The 13,346-nt window shown below is 43.9% G+C and overlaps 1 protein-coding gene across 5 annotated transcripts in view; it reads right to left on the bottom strand.

Annotated features, from left to right (window-relative positions):
- Window positions 1–13,346, bottom strand: part of macrod2 (mono-ADP ribosylhydrolase 2) — a 361,037-nt gene that overhangs the window by 73,146 nt on the left and 274,545 nt on the right. For all 5 annotated transcript variants that reach the window (XM_070840882.1, XM_070840883.1, XM_070840885.1 and 2 more), the window contains exon 8: window positions 2,427–2,500. In XM_070840882.1, the coding sequence (XP_070696983.1) occupies window positions 2,427–2,500 (74 nt within the window). The remainder of the gene's footprint in view (window positions 1–2,426; window positions 2,501–13,346) is intronic.

The following is a 13,346-nucleotide window of genomic DNA, read 5'->3' as shown; positions in this document are numbered from 1 at the left end:
TAAATGTACTCGGTTACTTTTCACCACTTTGGATGAAACACATTCACAAACATAAACAGCTGGACATGCACAGACAATGCAATCAAGTCAGGGTGTAGGGGGGGTGTGGTGGGGGGGCTGTGGGGCCTGTACTCTGCCACCCCAGTGTGTTAGATCCTCAGCCAGCCTATTGTACTGAAATTCAGTCACAATAGCGCAGTATCTTCCCCAAAGCAGAGCCCTTATCACGGCCCTGAAATGACTCGTCTCTGCGGACGCCCACAACACAGGCTCCTCCGGGCCGAGCGCGCAGAGCTGGAGGTGAGCGAGCAGAGCAATCTAGTCCTATTGTTCCATGCATGATAAACTAGGATTCAAACCTCTCTTTCTATCTCTGGAAAGCTGTGTGCAATCTGTGATATGAGCTACTGTAGCAACGCTGGATTTTTGCAAATCTTTGATAGTATATTGCACAACATGGCATCACTTTGTGACTGCCTTCAAGGGTTTGACTCACTGAATCATGCCAGATATGAATCAGACTGACACTGGGTGTGTCAACCCAGTAAATAATGCACTTTGCATGCATTTCTAAACATATCAGCCCAGGCGGGGGGGTGGGGGGCATCGTCTTAACAAAACTTTAACACAGCTAACAGGAAAGGCACCATGCTGTTCCTCCAGGCGTTATGAAATTCCATCAGACATTTATTTAAATTCTGCTTAAATTCTCTAATTCAGTGTGGTGAAAAAGGACTGACATAATTACTTGAGTTAAGTTTTTCATCATTTTTTAAATCATGTATCCTTGTTAAAAGCACATCAAGAGGAGCTAAACACCAATCAGTGGTGAATGAATTGAAAATGGGAGGGAGGACCTCCTGCTTCAGCACATGTTGTTCTGTGGTCTGACTGGAAGACTTTCCAATGCAAAGAAAATACTGCTGTGCTTCTGGGTAGAATGCATCCCTTTATTCTCTCTGATCTCGTTAAAAGCTTACTCACTCTTGGTCTAGTTAGTGTTGAGGATCCACGGCTTGTGCTCGCAAAGCTTTGCCAAACAGTGTCCTGAAAAGACTCCACAGACGTGTGCCCCTATCCATAAATTGTAATATTTTCCACTTGAGCTACCCACACCAGAGAGAGCCATCAGTCGATACATCACAAAATTGTCTCTCATGTGTGACAGCCTTTTACAACAAGTAGCTACCCTGGATACAGAACTAAACCACCACAACCACAGTCAGCTTTGCTCACTAGCTTGTTATTTACAGTCAACAATATGTTATAAAAAAGCTTCTTTACACCAGAGTGTTGATGGATTCCCCAAGAACATGTTACAGCAATAACCAGACAGAGAACAAGTGCCGCAAACACAGCACATCAACTGCGAAGTAATGCAGCAGCTCGGGATCATTTAGCTGCTTTTTCACAACATCCATAACAGCAGCTGAGGAATGTTGTAGCACGTCAAGCTGTGAGCTTTATGTAACACCTCCATCCACAGTGACAGATATAAACACTGGCACAGTAAACACAGATGACCCCCGAAGGTTACCATCGCTCACTGACTCACAAACTGATAGATGCTCTGTACAGCCTAAACCGCCTCCTGACAACTGAACAAAACTCTGTCATCACGAACTTAAAATGATAAAATATTGAGGTGCATTTTAATGCACGTCACATACAGTAAGCCTGCTCCTGTGTGTTAGAACTGGTCCCAGACTGTTGTGATGTGGTCATTATGTCACGTGTATTCATATACATTCACTCACTGAGCTAAGCATTAGCATTACTCATTTCTAATCTGACGTGAAGGCCTCATAGAAATGTTCTATAGTTGGAGCTTTGAACACCTGTTTCCCACAGGGGGGCTGGTAGATTACGTCTCTTTGCTTCTAACCTAAATACTAAAATTGAAGATGATGGTCTGTTTGTCTGATTGAACCATTGCTTGTGGTTTTCACTTAGGATGGCTGTGTTATAGATGTTTTCTAGTGGTGGCACAATGGATGAGATCATGAATCTGGTATTACCAGACCAGATCAATCTTTAAAAGGCATGATTATAATTGATCTAATACAAAAACAAGTTTCAGATTATTTCATCCAATGTATTTATGTTGTGCTGAGTTTAATAGCTCTCCCCAGCATAGACCAATTAAACAGTCAACAGACCATTTAAGGCCTGATTAGTCTCAGACTGGCTTTTAATTTGATATGCATACAGACCACAAACTAAATGCTTGATCAAGCGGGGAAGGTGGATAAGATGTTTGTCTGATACAGAGATGCATAAGAATTAGTGTTCTGTGTTCCTGAGGTGGTCCAATCATCTCCACTCGCAGCAAATCAACAGAAACACAAGACAGACTGCACAAATGGATAGTCGGCTTCAGATTGACAGCTATTTGTTTTGAATATGCATCACCCTGCATGTCCTACCTTATCAGGATTCTCTTCGATCCAGCTCTTAACTGTTTTCAGAGCGATGTCAGCTGCAGGCTCATTAGGAAAGCCTAGAAGAGAAAAGAACGGTGTCAATACCAGTTGTATCCAACATGCAGATGCAAGAGGGGGCAACACAGACAGGTGAACAGACAGACAGACCGATATCTCCACAGCATTTCTCCTAAATCAATGGAAAGCTGCACAAGCTGCTCGTCTCTGGCAGACGAGACCAGCTGTCTGATAAACTGTGATATATGTGTGTTTCCAGATGCAGCGATAGGAAAACACATACACATGCAGACCTATTCTGGGCACAAACTACATACATACACATCTGTAATCACACCCTCACTCATCGCCACCTCAGGTACAACTGATTAATGTTTTGTCTTTATGGGAAGAATTACACTTAAATGTGTGATCATTCACACCACTCTTTTAACAGTTTGCCAGAACACATCAAGTGAAGCCAGTGTGGCTAAGAAACAGCGTCACTAGCTAACATTTAAATCACAACAGTTGTGCCTGCTCGGGGAGCCTAACACTGCATTACCGCTGTTAAAACAACATATCGTCAGCCAACACAGATTGCGATTTGATTAATATTTAATAAGGCCGGCTAAGGGAGGACTCTGCTGGATGCTGATCTCAAGATCATTTGCTGCCACTGTAGAGAACTTGTAGAAACCCAACACTTAGAGTGAGCTATTGCCTATAAAAGCCTTTGGACCAGCCTCACCAGCAAATACACCATTACTAAAAGTGCTGACAATCTGCTACTCTGTCACAGAGGAGTGTTTCAGTTGTCTTCATTTCAAGGTAATTACAGTGCTTTCAAAAGTGTTTGGGACACAGAGACAATTTTTATTTTAGCTGCACCAAAACATAGTCAAGTTACAGCACTAAATATCGGCTTAAAACGCACACTCTCAGCCTTAATTTGAGGGTATTCACATTTAAATTAGAGGAAGGAATTACAGCTCTTTAAAATGTAACCCCCTCCTTCTCAAGGGACCGAAAGTAATTAGACAACTGACTCAGAATCTGTTTCATGGACAGTTGTGGGCTATTCCTTTGTTATTTCTTTTTAACAATTAAATAAAAGGTCTGGAGTTGATTCTAAGTGTTTGTATTTAGACGCTGTTGCTGTGAACCCACATGGTTAAAACAGGCTGTGAAAGCAAACATAGAAATGAGCAGAGAGATAACAGGAGCATTAAGAGTGGCCGAACCAACAGCTCTGGTGCGTTCTGAGGAACAAAACATGCACCGGTGAGCTCAGCAACACAAAAAGGCGTGGACATCCACCGCAGACAACAGTGGTGGATGATCGCAGGGTCCTTTCCGTGGTAAAGAAAAACTCCTTCATAATATTCAGCCAAGTGAATGCTACTCTACAGGAGGTAATTAACAAAGCTTACCATAAAGGGAAGACTTCACAAGAGCAAATACAGAAGGTTCCCCACAAGGTGCAAACCACTGATAAGCCTCAAAAATAGAAAGGCCAGATTAGACTTTGCCAAGAAACATCTAAAAAAAAACCAGCCCAGTTCTGGAAAATGAAACTGAATGAAAGACCAACCTGTACCAGAACAATCAGAGGAACAAAGTCTGGAGGCTCGGAACAGCTCATGATCATCAGAACACATTATTTGTAAAACACTGTGGAGGCAGTATGAAGCAGGGCCATGAACGGCTTCCAGTGACACTGAGTCACTTGTGCATATTTTGTTTATTGGTGATTTGACAGAGGACAGAAGCAGCAGGATGAATTTTGAGGTGCACAGAGATCCTGTCTGCTCAAATTCAACCCAAATCTAATTGGGCAGCGCTTCACACTGCAGCAGGACAATGACCCAAAGGACACTGCCAAAGCCACCAAAGACGTTTTCATGACCAAATAGTGGAATGTTTTAAAGGGCCAAGTCAATCACCTGATTTGAATCGTCCAACAGAATATGCATATCACTTGCTGGAGGCAAAACGCCCCCGAAACAAGCAGGAACTAAAGAACGCTGCAGTAGAGGCCTGGCAGACCATCACCAAGGAAGAAACCCAGTGTCCAGTGATGTCTATGGGCTCCAGACTTCAGTGAGTCATTGTCTCCAATGGATTTGCAACCAAATGTTAAATATGACTACTTTATTTGATATTATGGGGGTTCGTGTATAAAGATGGTTGTATTTCTTGCATGGTTCACCTAATATTGCTGTCGATACCCTAAAAATGAAGCTGAAAGTCTGCACTGAAAGCTTATACTAATTGCTTTATTTCAAATCAATTGTGGGGGTGTGGTCTGTGTGCCAAACGTTATTGATGACACTGTATATTTGAGTTTGTTCTTCTGTGCTGAACACAAAAGCTGACTAAAGCATTTTACTATAATGCCTATGTACAAATCCTAAAGCCAAGGTGCCCTGTGCCAAGTTAAGACAAAGCCATTACACAAATATGACCCAGTTTTTCCTGAGTGACCCGTCTCATGATTTCTAACTAGACGCTCTTCAATATTATAACCTCTCACCTCCATAAGGGACCACAGGTTGCAGCAGGCACTGTCTTCCTCTAACAACAGAGGTCAAGACCGCAATTTCAACCCACATCAACCGATACAAGGACCACGCCACTATCATAACCTGTTGGTTATTGCATCGGTCACATTCTCAGATATTTCTTTTCCTGGGCCATTGTCACGACTGCAACATTCTCTGACCTATGAAACAGGCTTACAACCACTACAACAACCTCTACCCCTTAAGTCGGATGTAAAGAAAAATGAAAAGCCACAATGATCTAGCCTTACATTTCCTGAATTCTCTCATCTCTCACTCAATAACACCTCCTGCCAAAGCCTCTCAATAACTATTCTGTAAATGCCCTAAATCAGCTGCCTCGACAGCCAAGATATACTGTATGTAGCTTCACCCCCACCTCTCTCACCTATCTGACTGCAGTTGATGTCTCTCTCCTTCTTTCTGTTTTTCTTCTCCTCCCCCTTCTCAGCCTGACAGGAGTGGCTGAGTTACACTGAGGAGAGGAGAGGGGCTGAAGTGCTGCCGAGCTCTTGCCGAGCTCCTATTCAAGCCCTGGGTGGAGCGAGATGTGAGCTGCATACCAGCCAGCAGTGACAGCCAGACTGCTCCTATGGCTCTGTTAGGCAGTGTCTGCAGACAGTGCATGGCCCGCTCACAGCTCCTGCCCTTCAAAAGCTGCCCCCAGAGCTGTGTGCTCAGAACCTAATCCAGCATGCCAAATCAGTTTGCAGGTCACCTGACTCCTCTTGTCCCCCAAACACACTTAACCTTTTCAGTGATATCACTTTGTCTGGTGATGTTTCCTTTTTGAAATCCGTTTCCACACATATGCAGGCGCACCGACAACTCACACATCAGGTAACGTGGGCAAACAGATGTGCAGAAGATAAGAAAGCTGAGAAAAATAGATCCAAAGAGATAAGACCAGCTGTTTAGGAAGAGCACACACAATGGGAGAGGTGTCACAGAGGTAAACACACAGACATAAACAAATGAGAGAATTATTATAAGAGGTGAGGGTCCGCCTTTGAGCTCTTACTGTGTCATCTTATGAGGCACTTTTCATTTCAAGCTAAAAACAGGTCTTAATCATAATAATAGGACATTCTGGTCATTGTGGTCACCAGCAGTGGGTGGATGGAATTGAATACATTTAATCTATTCAGTGAGGAGTTTCTACAAATGCTCTATTGATTGAGAGCTATACCTATTAATCATAGCACAGCTGAAAAGGGGAGAGAGGGAGAGAGGGAGAGAGGAGAGCAACAGAACAGGAGAAAAAATATAGCAGGAAAGTAAAATGTTAGATGTAAACAAACGTAGAAAGAAATGACAGAAACAGAGTCAGATGGAAAAGCTGGAAAAAGGGGTCAGTGCAGCTGGGGGCAGCCTGCCAGAAGAACTCTGCTCGACAGCAGCATCAACGGCCCAAGGTCAACGGCGGCAGTTGGAGTGCATCGGCAGCTCTCTTTCATCATTTGTCTCCTTCACAGTATCCACTAGCCTTACCTCTCCTCTCCTCTCTCTGTCTCTCTGTCCCTGTCAGCTTGACCAAGTATGTTTATACGCCGGAAAACCAATAGAATAAAATGCCTGCAATCATCACTTCCGTCACCTCTCTCAGCCACAGCAGTCACAGCACTGCGGGTAGGGCGGCTGACAAAATCCACTTACGGGCGTTGAAATGATGTTCAGAGGAGGATAGAGTGAGGTGACTGCTTTATATGCTCAAGTGGACACAACATGAAAAAGTTCAGTGTTTTACTTCTACACCCTCTCCGCTCAACACCTCCTTCTCATTCTCTTTTGCTCCATTTGCTGTGTGGAGGGTTCAGTGAAAGCTAATCTGTCAGGAGGTGGAGAGCTGGCGTCGGGCACAGTGATGGTGGGCCCTCCAGGGTCCCTGCGCTGCTTGGCTCGGCTCATCTCTCGCCTATGCTGGGAATATGGCCGACTCAGGGAGATTTGTCTTAGTGAGGCGCACTGATGGGATATGTGCAGCGCAGCGCCGCTGATGAGGACTCAGGTGGTGCAGTGTTATTTCTGCTGAAGGCTCCTCTACTTCATCACCAGGCGGAGCACAGCATCCAGACAGAGAGGGGAAGAGAGACTATGGTATGTGCCATGTGAACAAAGGGTTATGGAGGCACAGAGCGCTTACATAACATTTGCATAGTGCATCCAGTGAAGTTGACTGCAGTGGTAGCTACTAGCTCAGGGACCACAACCAATGTGTGCTGTTGACCAGGGAGAGTTAAGTTAGATCATCACTGAAGGCCAAGGCAGGTCTTTTCAGTCCGTGCTATTTCAGTCACTTCATCGCTTTGACTGCGCAACAATTAAAAAGCACGATCACACTACATGATGAAGACTACTTGGTTTCATTTCCTTTTAAATGAAAGGTACATTTTCATCCGTGCCTCCACGCCAGCCCAGTGTGTTACGCCAAAGGAAAGATCTATCTTAAAACAGAATTCACATATTTTATTCCTATGATCTTCAGCATGTAGGCCCTTTGTTAATATGAAGAAAAAGACAGCCCACTCTAATCTCTGATGCAACCAGGAGACACAGTCTCTGGTCCCTCTCTGGGGCGTATGTAAAACACCTTTATGAACACTTGTACAGGTCCCTGGGTGACTTTTAAGGACTCTGGTTTTATGAATTTTATACAAAACTAGAAAGCAGCGGCCACTGCTTTGGGTGTTGAAGTTGAAAAATACTCAGTCATGATGAAGTAGCTCTCAGTTTAGATCACACACAACGCTGTCTTGACTCTGTGAAAGTTGGAAAGAAAAGTCCATGTTCAAAAATATCCACTGAACTAGAACATTGGAAAAATAATACAAATTTGCATTCTGCTTTGGGGGAGTTTTTGCTTCAAGAACAAGCGAGCCCATTGCTCTCTCTTTTGCCAGCATGGCAACTCTTTCATATCCTAAATTTACAGAGTTAACTTCCAACAACAATCTTGTGTAGCTAAGGTGTTTTTCTCTGGTGGGAAGGAGTGAGAAGTAACTGCATCACCTCACGAAGAGAGTGGAGGTAAATCAACACGTTGAACACATGCCTGCGCTATGATGCATTCCCATTCTTTGTTTGCAAATGTATGGGTAGGCTGTAGCCACATACTGCAGACCACACCAGTTTTGTTTTTCCTGAGTGAGCTTATAATATAACAAGGATACCACAACCTGCTGTTATTTTGGGCTTTATAACTTCTAGTGTTGTCTTCCTTTTTGAACACACACTGATTCTTATAGAGGTGTGTGCTCTGGGTTTCATCACCATATGCTGACTGAACTTGAAAAAATTCAAAGTACAGCTTTTTGTTCCTCGGGGCAGGGTGCTATTGGTCCCATCCTGCTCTCCCTCAGTTGCGGTTGGTCAAGTTCCCGTCTCAACACTCATCATTCATTTTGATGAGCTGTCTACCTTGAAGCAGCATATATTGTAGCCTGAGGCTCAGAAATTCACTACGGGGGTTGAAATTGCAAACAGTAAACACAGGAAGTTAAGAATTATGATCTACATTTGTTCTTTTTATAAAGAATGCTTGTAAGTAGCATTTTTCCTTAATAAAATGTTGATAGGACACTGAGAATCTTCCTCGTTATAACAGAGAAGCAGTGAGGAATCAATTCACAATGCAAAAAGTAGATTAGCTGATTGTGGTTTGAACAGCAGGAGGAAATCATTAAGTGCAGCACAGACTAGGGTTGCTCTAGTTGAGGGCAGCAGTCCTGTGTGTTCATCTGGAAAGTGAGGGGGGGAGAGAGGTTTGTCACCCCATCAGGGCCCAGAGGAGAGGTGAGGTGACCCGAGGTGGAGGACACAGTAGCGCCCCAGGACTCTAGACGCCAAAGCGTGGGTGTCAAATGGCCTGGAGCTCCTCTCTACACCAACAGTGGGACACGGCAGGGCTGTGACCATGACCGACTTTGCAGCCCACAGAAGGAGACAGAGACAAAGAGGGATGGGAGGGTGCTATGTGAAAAAGACGGGCAGAAAAAGAGGTAGGAAGAAGGAGAGCAGCCTCCGTGGCACAACAGATGATGACCTTCCTTGGAAGCATTCCATATAGGTGACGCCATGCTTTGTCCTATATGCTAAAATTAACACCTGACATTTCACTTTTTAAAAACATTCTAAAGAATGTATGATATGCAAAAGTTTAATGCTCAACCACATTTCTCAAAGGCATGAATCTGTTGTCCTGTGGGTGGGAAGTATTTTTACATTTGGCTTATCATCCATGAAAATGGTAGAGCAAGGCTAGTGTTGAGTACAATGCACACTGTGTGACTCAGTTAAATGGACTACGAAGCTCCCGTTCCCTCTGAGCACACACTCTGCTACCCACTGATACAGCACGTTGCTCCTATGTACCTTGAAATTCCCAACCCAGCTGGGCTAAGCTCCCTGCAGTAAACCTGAGGTTTCAAGAGAAGGGGAGGGGGACTTGCCCAGGCCATCTCTGGCAAGCTAGCAGCAAGCCATCACTGTCGAGAGATAAGGCGCCATGAATGTCTCCAACCTTCCTAATCCCAGACAGGGATGAAGACAGCCAGAGCACGATGCTGGCTGGAGGAAAAAAATCTTAGCTGCTTGACACCTTTGATCTGGACAGTAAGGTAGGACAGCAGTGTGGACATACCAGTAGAGCTTGGGTGGATTACATCCGCATATCTCTCGTAGCCACCAGTGAGTGCTAAAACTCCTCTGTCAACAATCCTCGGATCAGTCACAGAGACACATGAGCCAAAGGTTGAGGGTGAGCAGTAAACAGGGAGATATTTGTCCTAAGCAGAGTGCCTGTGACTGTTTTGATAGGGTTATAAATGCATGTGCGCGATGGCATCTGTCAGGTTTGTAGTAGACTTAATGTTCATGTCCTTGCTTTCGCGTTCTGCCAGTGAGCCCTTTGCACCGTGCTAAGATTGATCTTAGCGGATGCCGCCTAAACTGTACAGCTCATTACAGGGCTGCCGGAAAGTGCTCTTTCAGCGTCAGCTAAGATGAGATCTCCACAAGGCTAAATTGTCCACAATGCATCTTGAAATGGGGTTTTTATGTACGTGGCTTTCCTTGAGCAAGATCTCTGCCTTTGTGTGAGCACGGATGTCTATGTGTAAGGAAGACTTGTGAGGGAGAAAAGGACTACAATGACAAGAGAATGTATGGGAGGGAGGACAGGAGAGCAAGGGAAACAAAAAAAGAAAATGACCTCTCTAAGTCGAGGTAGTTGGACTCTTGGCACTGATCTTGTGAGACATTGAGAGGTGTCTCCTCCTTGGAAGGAATAATCCATTTAAACCCGGGTCGCATGGCTGTGATTGATGTGCAAACAGGAGCAACACTTAATAACCTCTATCATGCTGGGTGACCTCGTGGCCCACGGTGGGCACCAGTTTGTTTATGGGTGGTACCTCCGACACACTATCCGTGCAGAAATTCTGTTGTGGCTAATGGGCCGGACTGAGGGATTGGACTGTCAGCGCAGTGTGAGCCCTCATTTTTCTTTCCAAGCGTCTAAGGTACCCCCTGCGCACCCCTGCTACACCCAACCTCCCTGTTCTGCCATCATCTGTCAATGGTGACTGAGTCTCCTGGAATATGGAGGCGTGAGAGAGGGTGTCAATTAGCATTAGCTTTCCTGACAAATCTGTTTTTCTCACCACAAAGGCCTTGGATAACTTGTTCCTGATTCCTGTTGGGCACACAGGATTTGTTTTTCTTCCACAATTCAAGTGTGAAAATGGGTCAAGCACATGTGCATAAGTTTCTCACATGAAACTGGCTATATCTGTGTGTATTCTACAGAGACAGAGAAAGATAGAAAGAGACACACACACAGAAAGACAGATAGCGAGAACGTGAGAGATGGGGAAGATGTGCCTTTCACACTAAAAAGCTTTTGTTTACATTGCAGGAATGGAAGTTGACCTTAAAGGTTATCTAAAATGTACAGAAAATGTCAAAACGCCTGACAAGAGTGCAGGGCCTCTTTCAGAACATGGCAGTACTCAGGGGGCACAGGGAGGAGTCGGAGAGAACAACACCGCAGCACTGTACTATACTGTAGCTCCTCTGAAAGTCCCTCCTCTATTTGCCCTCTGCTGTGTGAAGATCTTCAGTCCTAATCAGCTGCATTGTTCTGTGGAGATGCAGTTAAGGGAAGCGCTAAGCTGTTTATTTATTGAATAGGCTATTTAATTCCCCCCTCCGTGGCATGCTTGGCTCTGCACAACCTATTTCTTTGATGTGGGGGGCTGCTTGCGGAGTGCTACGATGGTGAACAGCAATAAGCAGTGGCCTCATCAGCAGCGTACAGTAACGACCGCGACCCTGTTTCTCCTTCATGCATCACTACAACGGAGCTGTTTTACTCCTAAATAGACCGGTTTCTATTATTTATATCCATTTTATTTCACTTTAAGTCTTCAAGTCACAAACTCTAGATTAATTTTATGTTCTTACAGTAATACTAACAGTTTTTCAGTCAAATTAAGTCAAATTAAGACACCAATGAGTCACGACCACAAGTTTGCTGAGGATTGGCTGCATTATTCTAGGAATTAACGAGAAACTACCAAGTTCCCGTGTTAAGTTTAGCAAAATAAGAGCAAAGTGGTACTGGAACATAAGGCAGGTTCAGATTAATGCCCAATATGTTGTAGAAATTTCCCGTACGAGACCGGAAAGTATGAGATGGGAACGAATTCTACAGAAAAGTCTGTTGAAGTTATCGTCACTGACTGTAAAATTTGCAGTGAAATAACCAGCGACGGATGGAGAGAGAGAATGAGGGAAAGAAAGAGTGAGAAAGAAATTATGTTCGTCCTTCTTATCATTAACACCTCGGTAATAGCCATTTTGAGATGCACGCATAGACGGGTGGCAGAAAACAGCCAATATTGCAGAGAGAGGCTGTGAGAGGAAATGATGAGAAGTTGTTGTGCAGTAAACTGTGTGAATTGCAGAAGTGATGGGTGGAAAGTGTTCAATATCCCAAGAGGGAAGAGTTCTATCCAGCACAGAGTATAATTATAAACATCTAGTGATTTACAGGCATGAAGGCTCTCTTTAGTGCACACACTGGGCTTCACTAACAAGTGGATGCTATGCTGTACATCAGGATGCTTAACCACTTGGACGATCTCACACTCATTCAAATGCAGATCGGTTTAACTGTGACTTGTTAACTTGGCAAGTACGCACAGACCTGCAGCTGTGTGCTTTTCAATTGTCAGTTGCTGTTGAATAAATGGACAGCTTGTTTCACCACAATTAGCTATTCATTTTTTTTAATCCATAGTGTGTCTCTGCTATTTCTCCCATCGTTGTTAAATCAGATCAGATCAGCATCCAGAAATTTAATAATGCGGTAGGGCTTTTAGCCTGAAAATAACCAGTTTATGGGATGTTATTCTGTTACTGTGCTTATGGCTGGCTTGATGAGCACGCTAACAGTTTGTCAGGCTCTATAATCAGTGATTTGCAGTAAGTACATGTTTTGGATGTTAAGTATTTGAGTGTGCATTGTACCCCTTGAATCCTGCATACACAGCTACAAGTACGTGAAACATAAACCTACATACATGCCAGGCAACTAACAGTATGGATTTCTACATCAAATATCTGGCATGTCTATTTTCATAATACTACCAGTGGTGAGGTTTGGGGTTTCATGCTCCTAACTAATTCTCCCAGTCATGATCTGGGATTGTGTTATTAGTCCATATCCTCTTTTTGAGCTGAGCGTCTTGTTTAACTGCCTTCTTGTGGGAAGAGGATTTTATGTTTGCATATCCAAATTATGTTTCTTCAACCAACATATAATATTTGGCAGAAGAACACTTTTTTTGCTCCTTAAACGAGGCACATCTTTCAGCATGATACTTTCAGCATGCTTTAAGGAAAATCTGCGACAGCTGATGCTTCACTTGCATTTTGCAACTCAGCTGCAAATGTCTGCATGTACGGTTAAACAGCCAAGCATCAGGTTTTAATTAGCGGCAGCATATTCAAGTAACTCAACTGTGGCTGTGGTCATTTACACCATCGGTGTTAGAAAGGACTCCACTGAACTGAAAACATGCAGCAATGATGCAAAAAAACTGCAGCCATGACAGTAATTTGCAAAAGGTTTAAATCAACCCCTTGGTACTATGTTTTTTAAAAGATTGTCAGCTTTTATGAGAACAAAACTGTGACACAGTTACTGTAGGACGTCAAAAAATATGTCTGACAGGAATAAATATGAGGAGAATGAGGGCGACGTCTAGAGCAGAAGCACCTTCCTTCAGTTCCCAACACATCTTAGAGCTCTGTCATGATGGTGGAGACGTAGAGCCACGAAGGATTATTGTTTAGTTTT

The sequence above is a fragment of the Pempheris klunzingeri genome, chromosome 12, assembly GCF_042242105.1.
Source record: "Pempheris klunzingeri isolate RE-2024b chromosome 12, fPemKlu1.hap1, whole genome shotgun sequence".
Taxonomy (NCBI): Eukaryota; Metazoa; Chordata; class Actinopteri; order Acropomatiformes; family Pempheridae; genus Pempheris; species Pempheris klunzingeri.
This window is presented reverse-complemented; position numbering and strand designations above follow the sequence as displayed.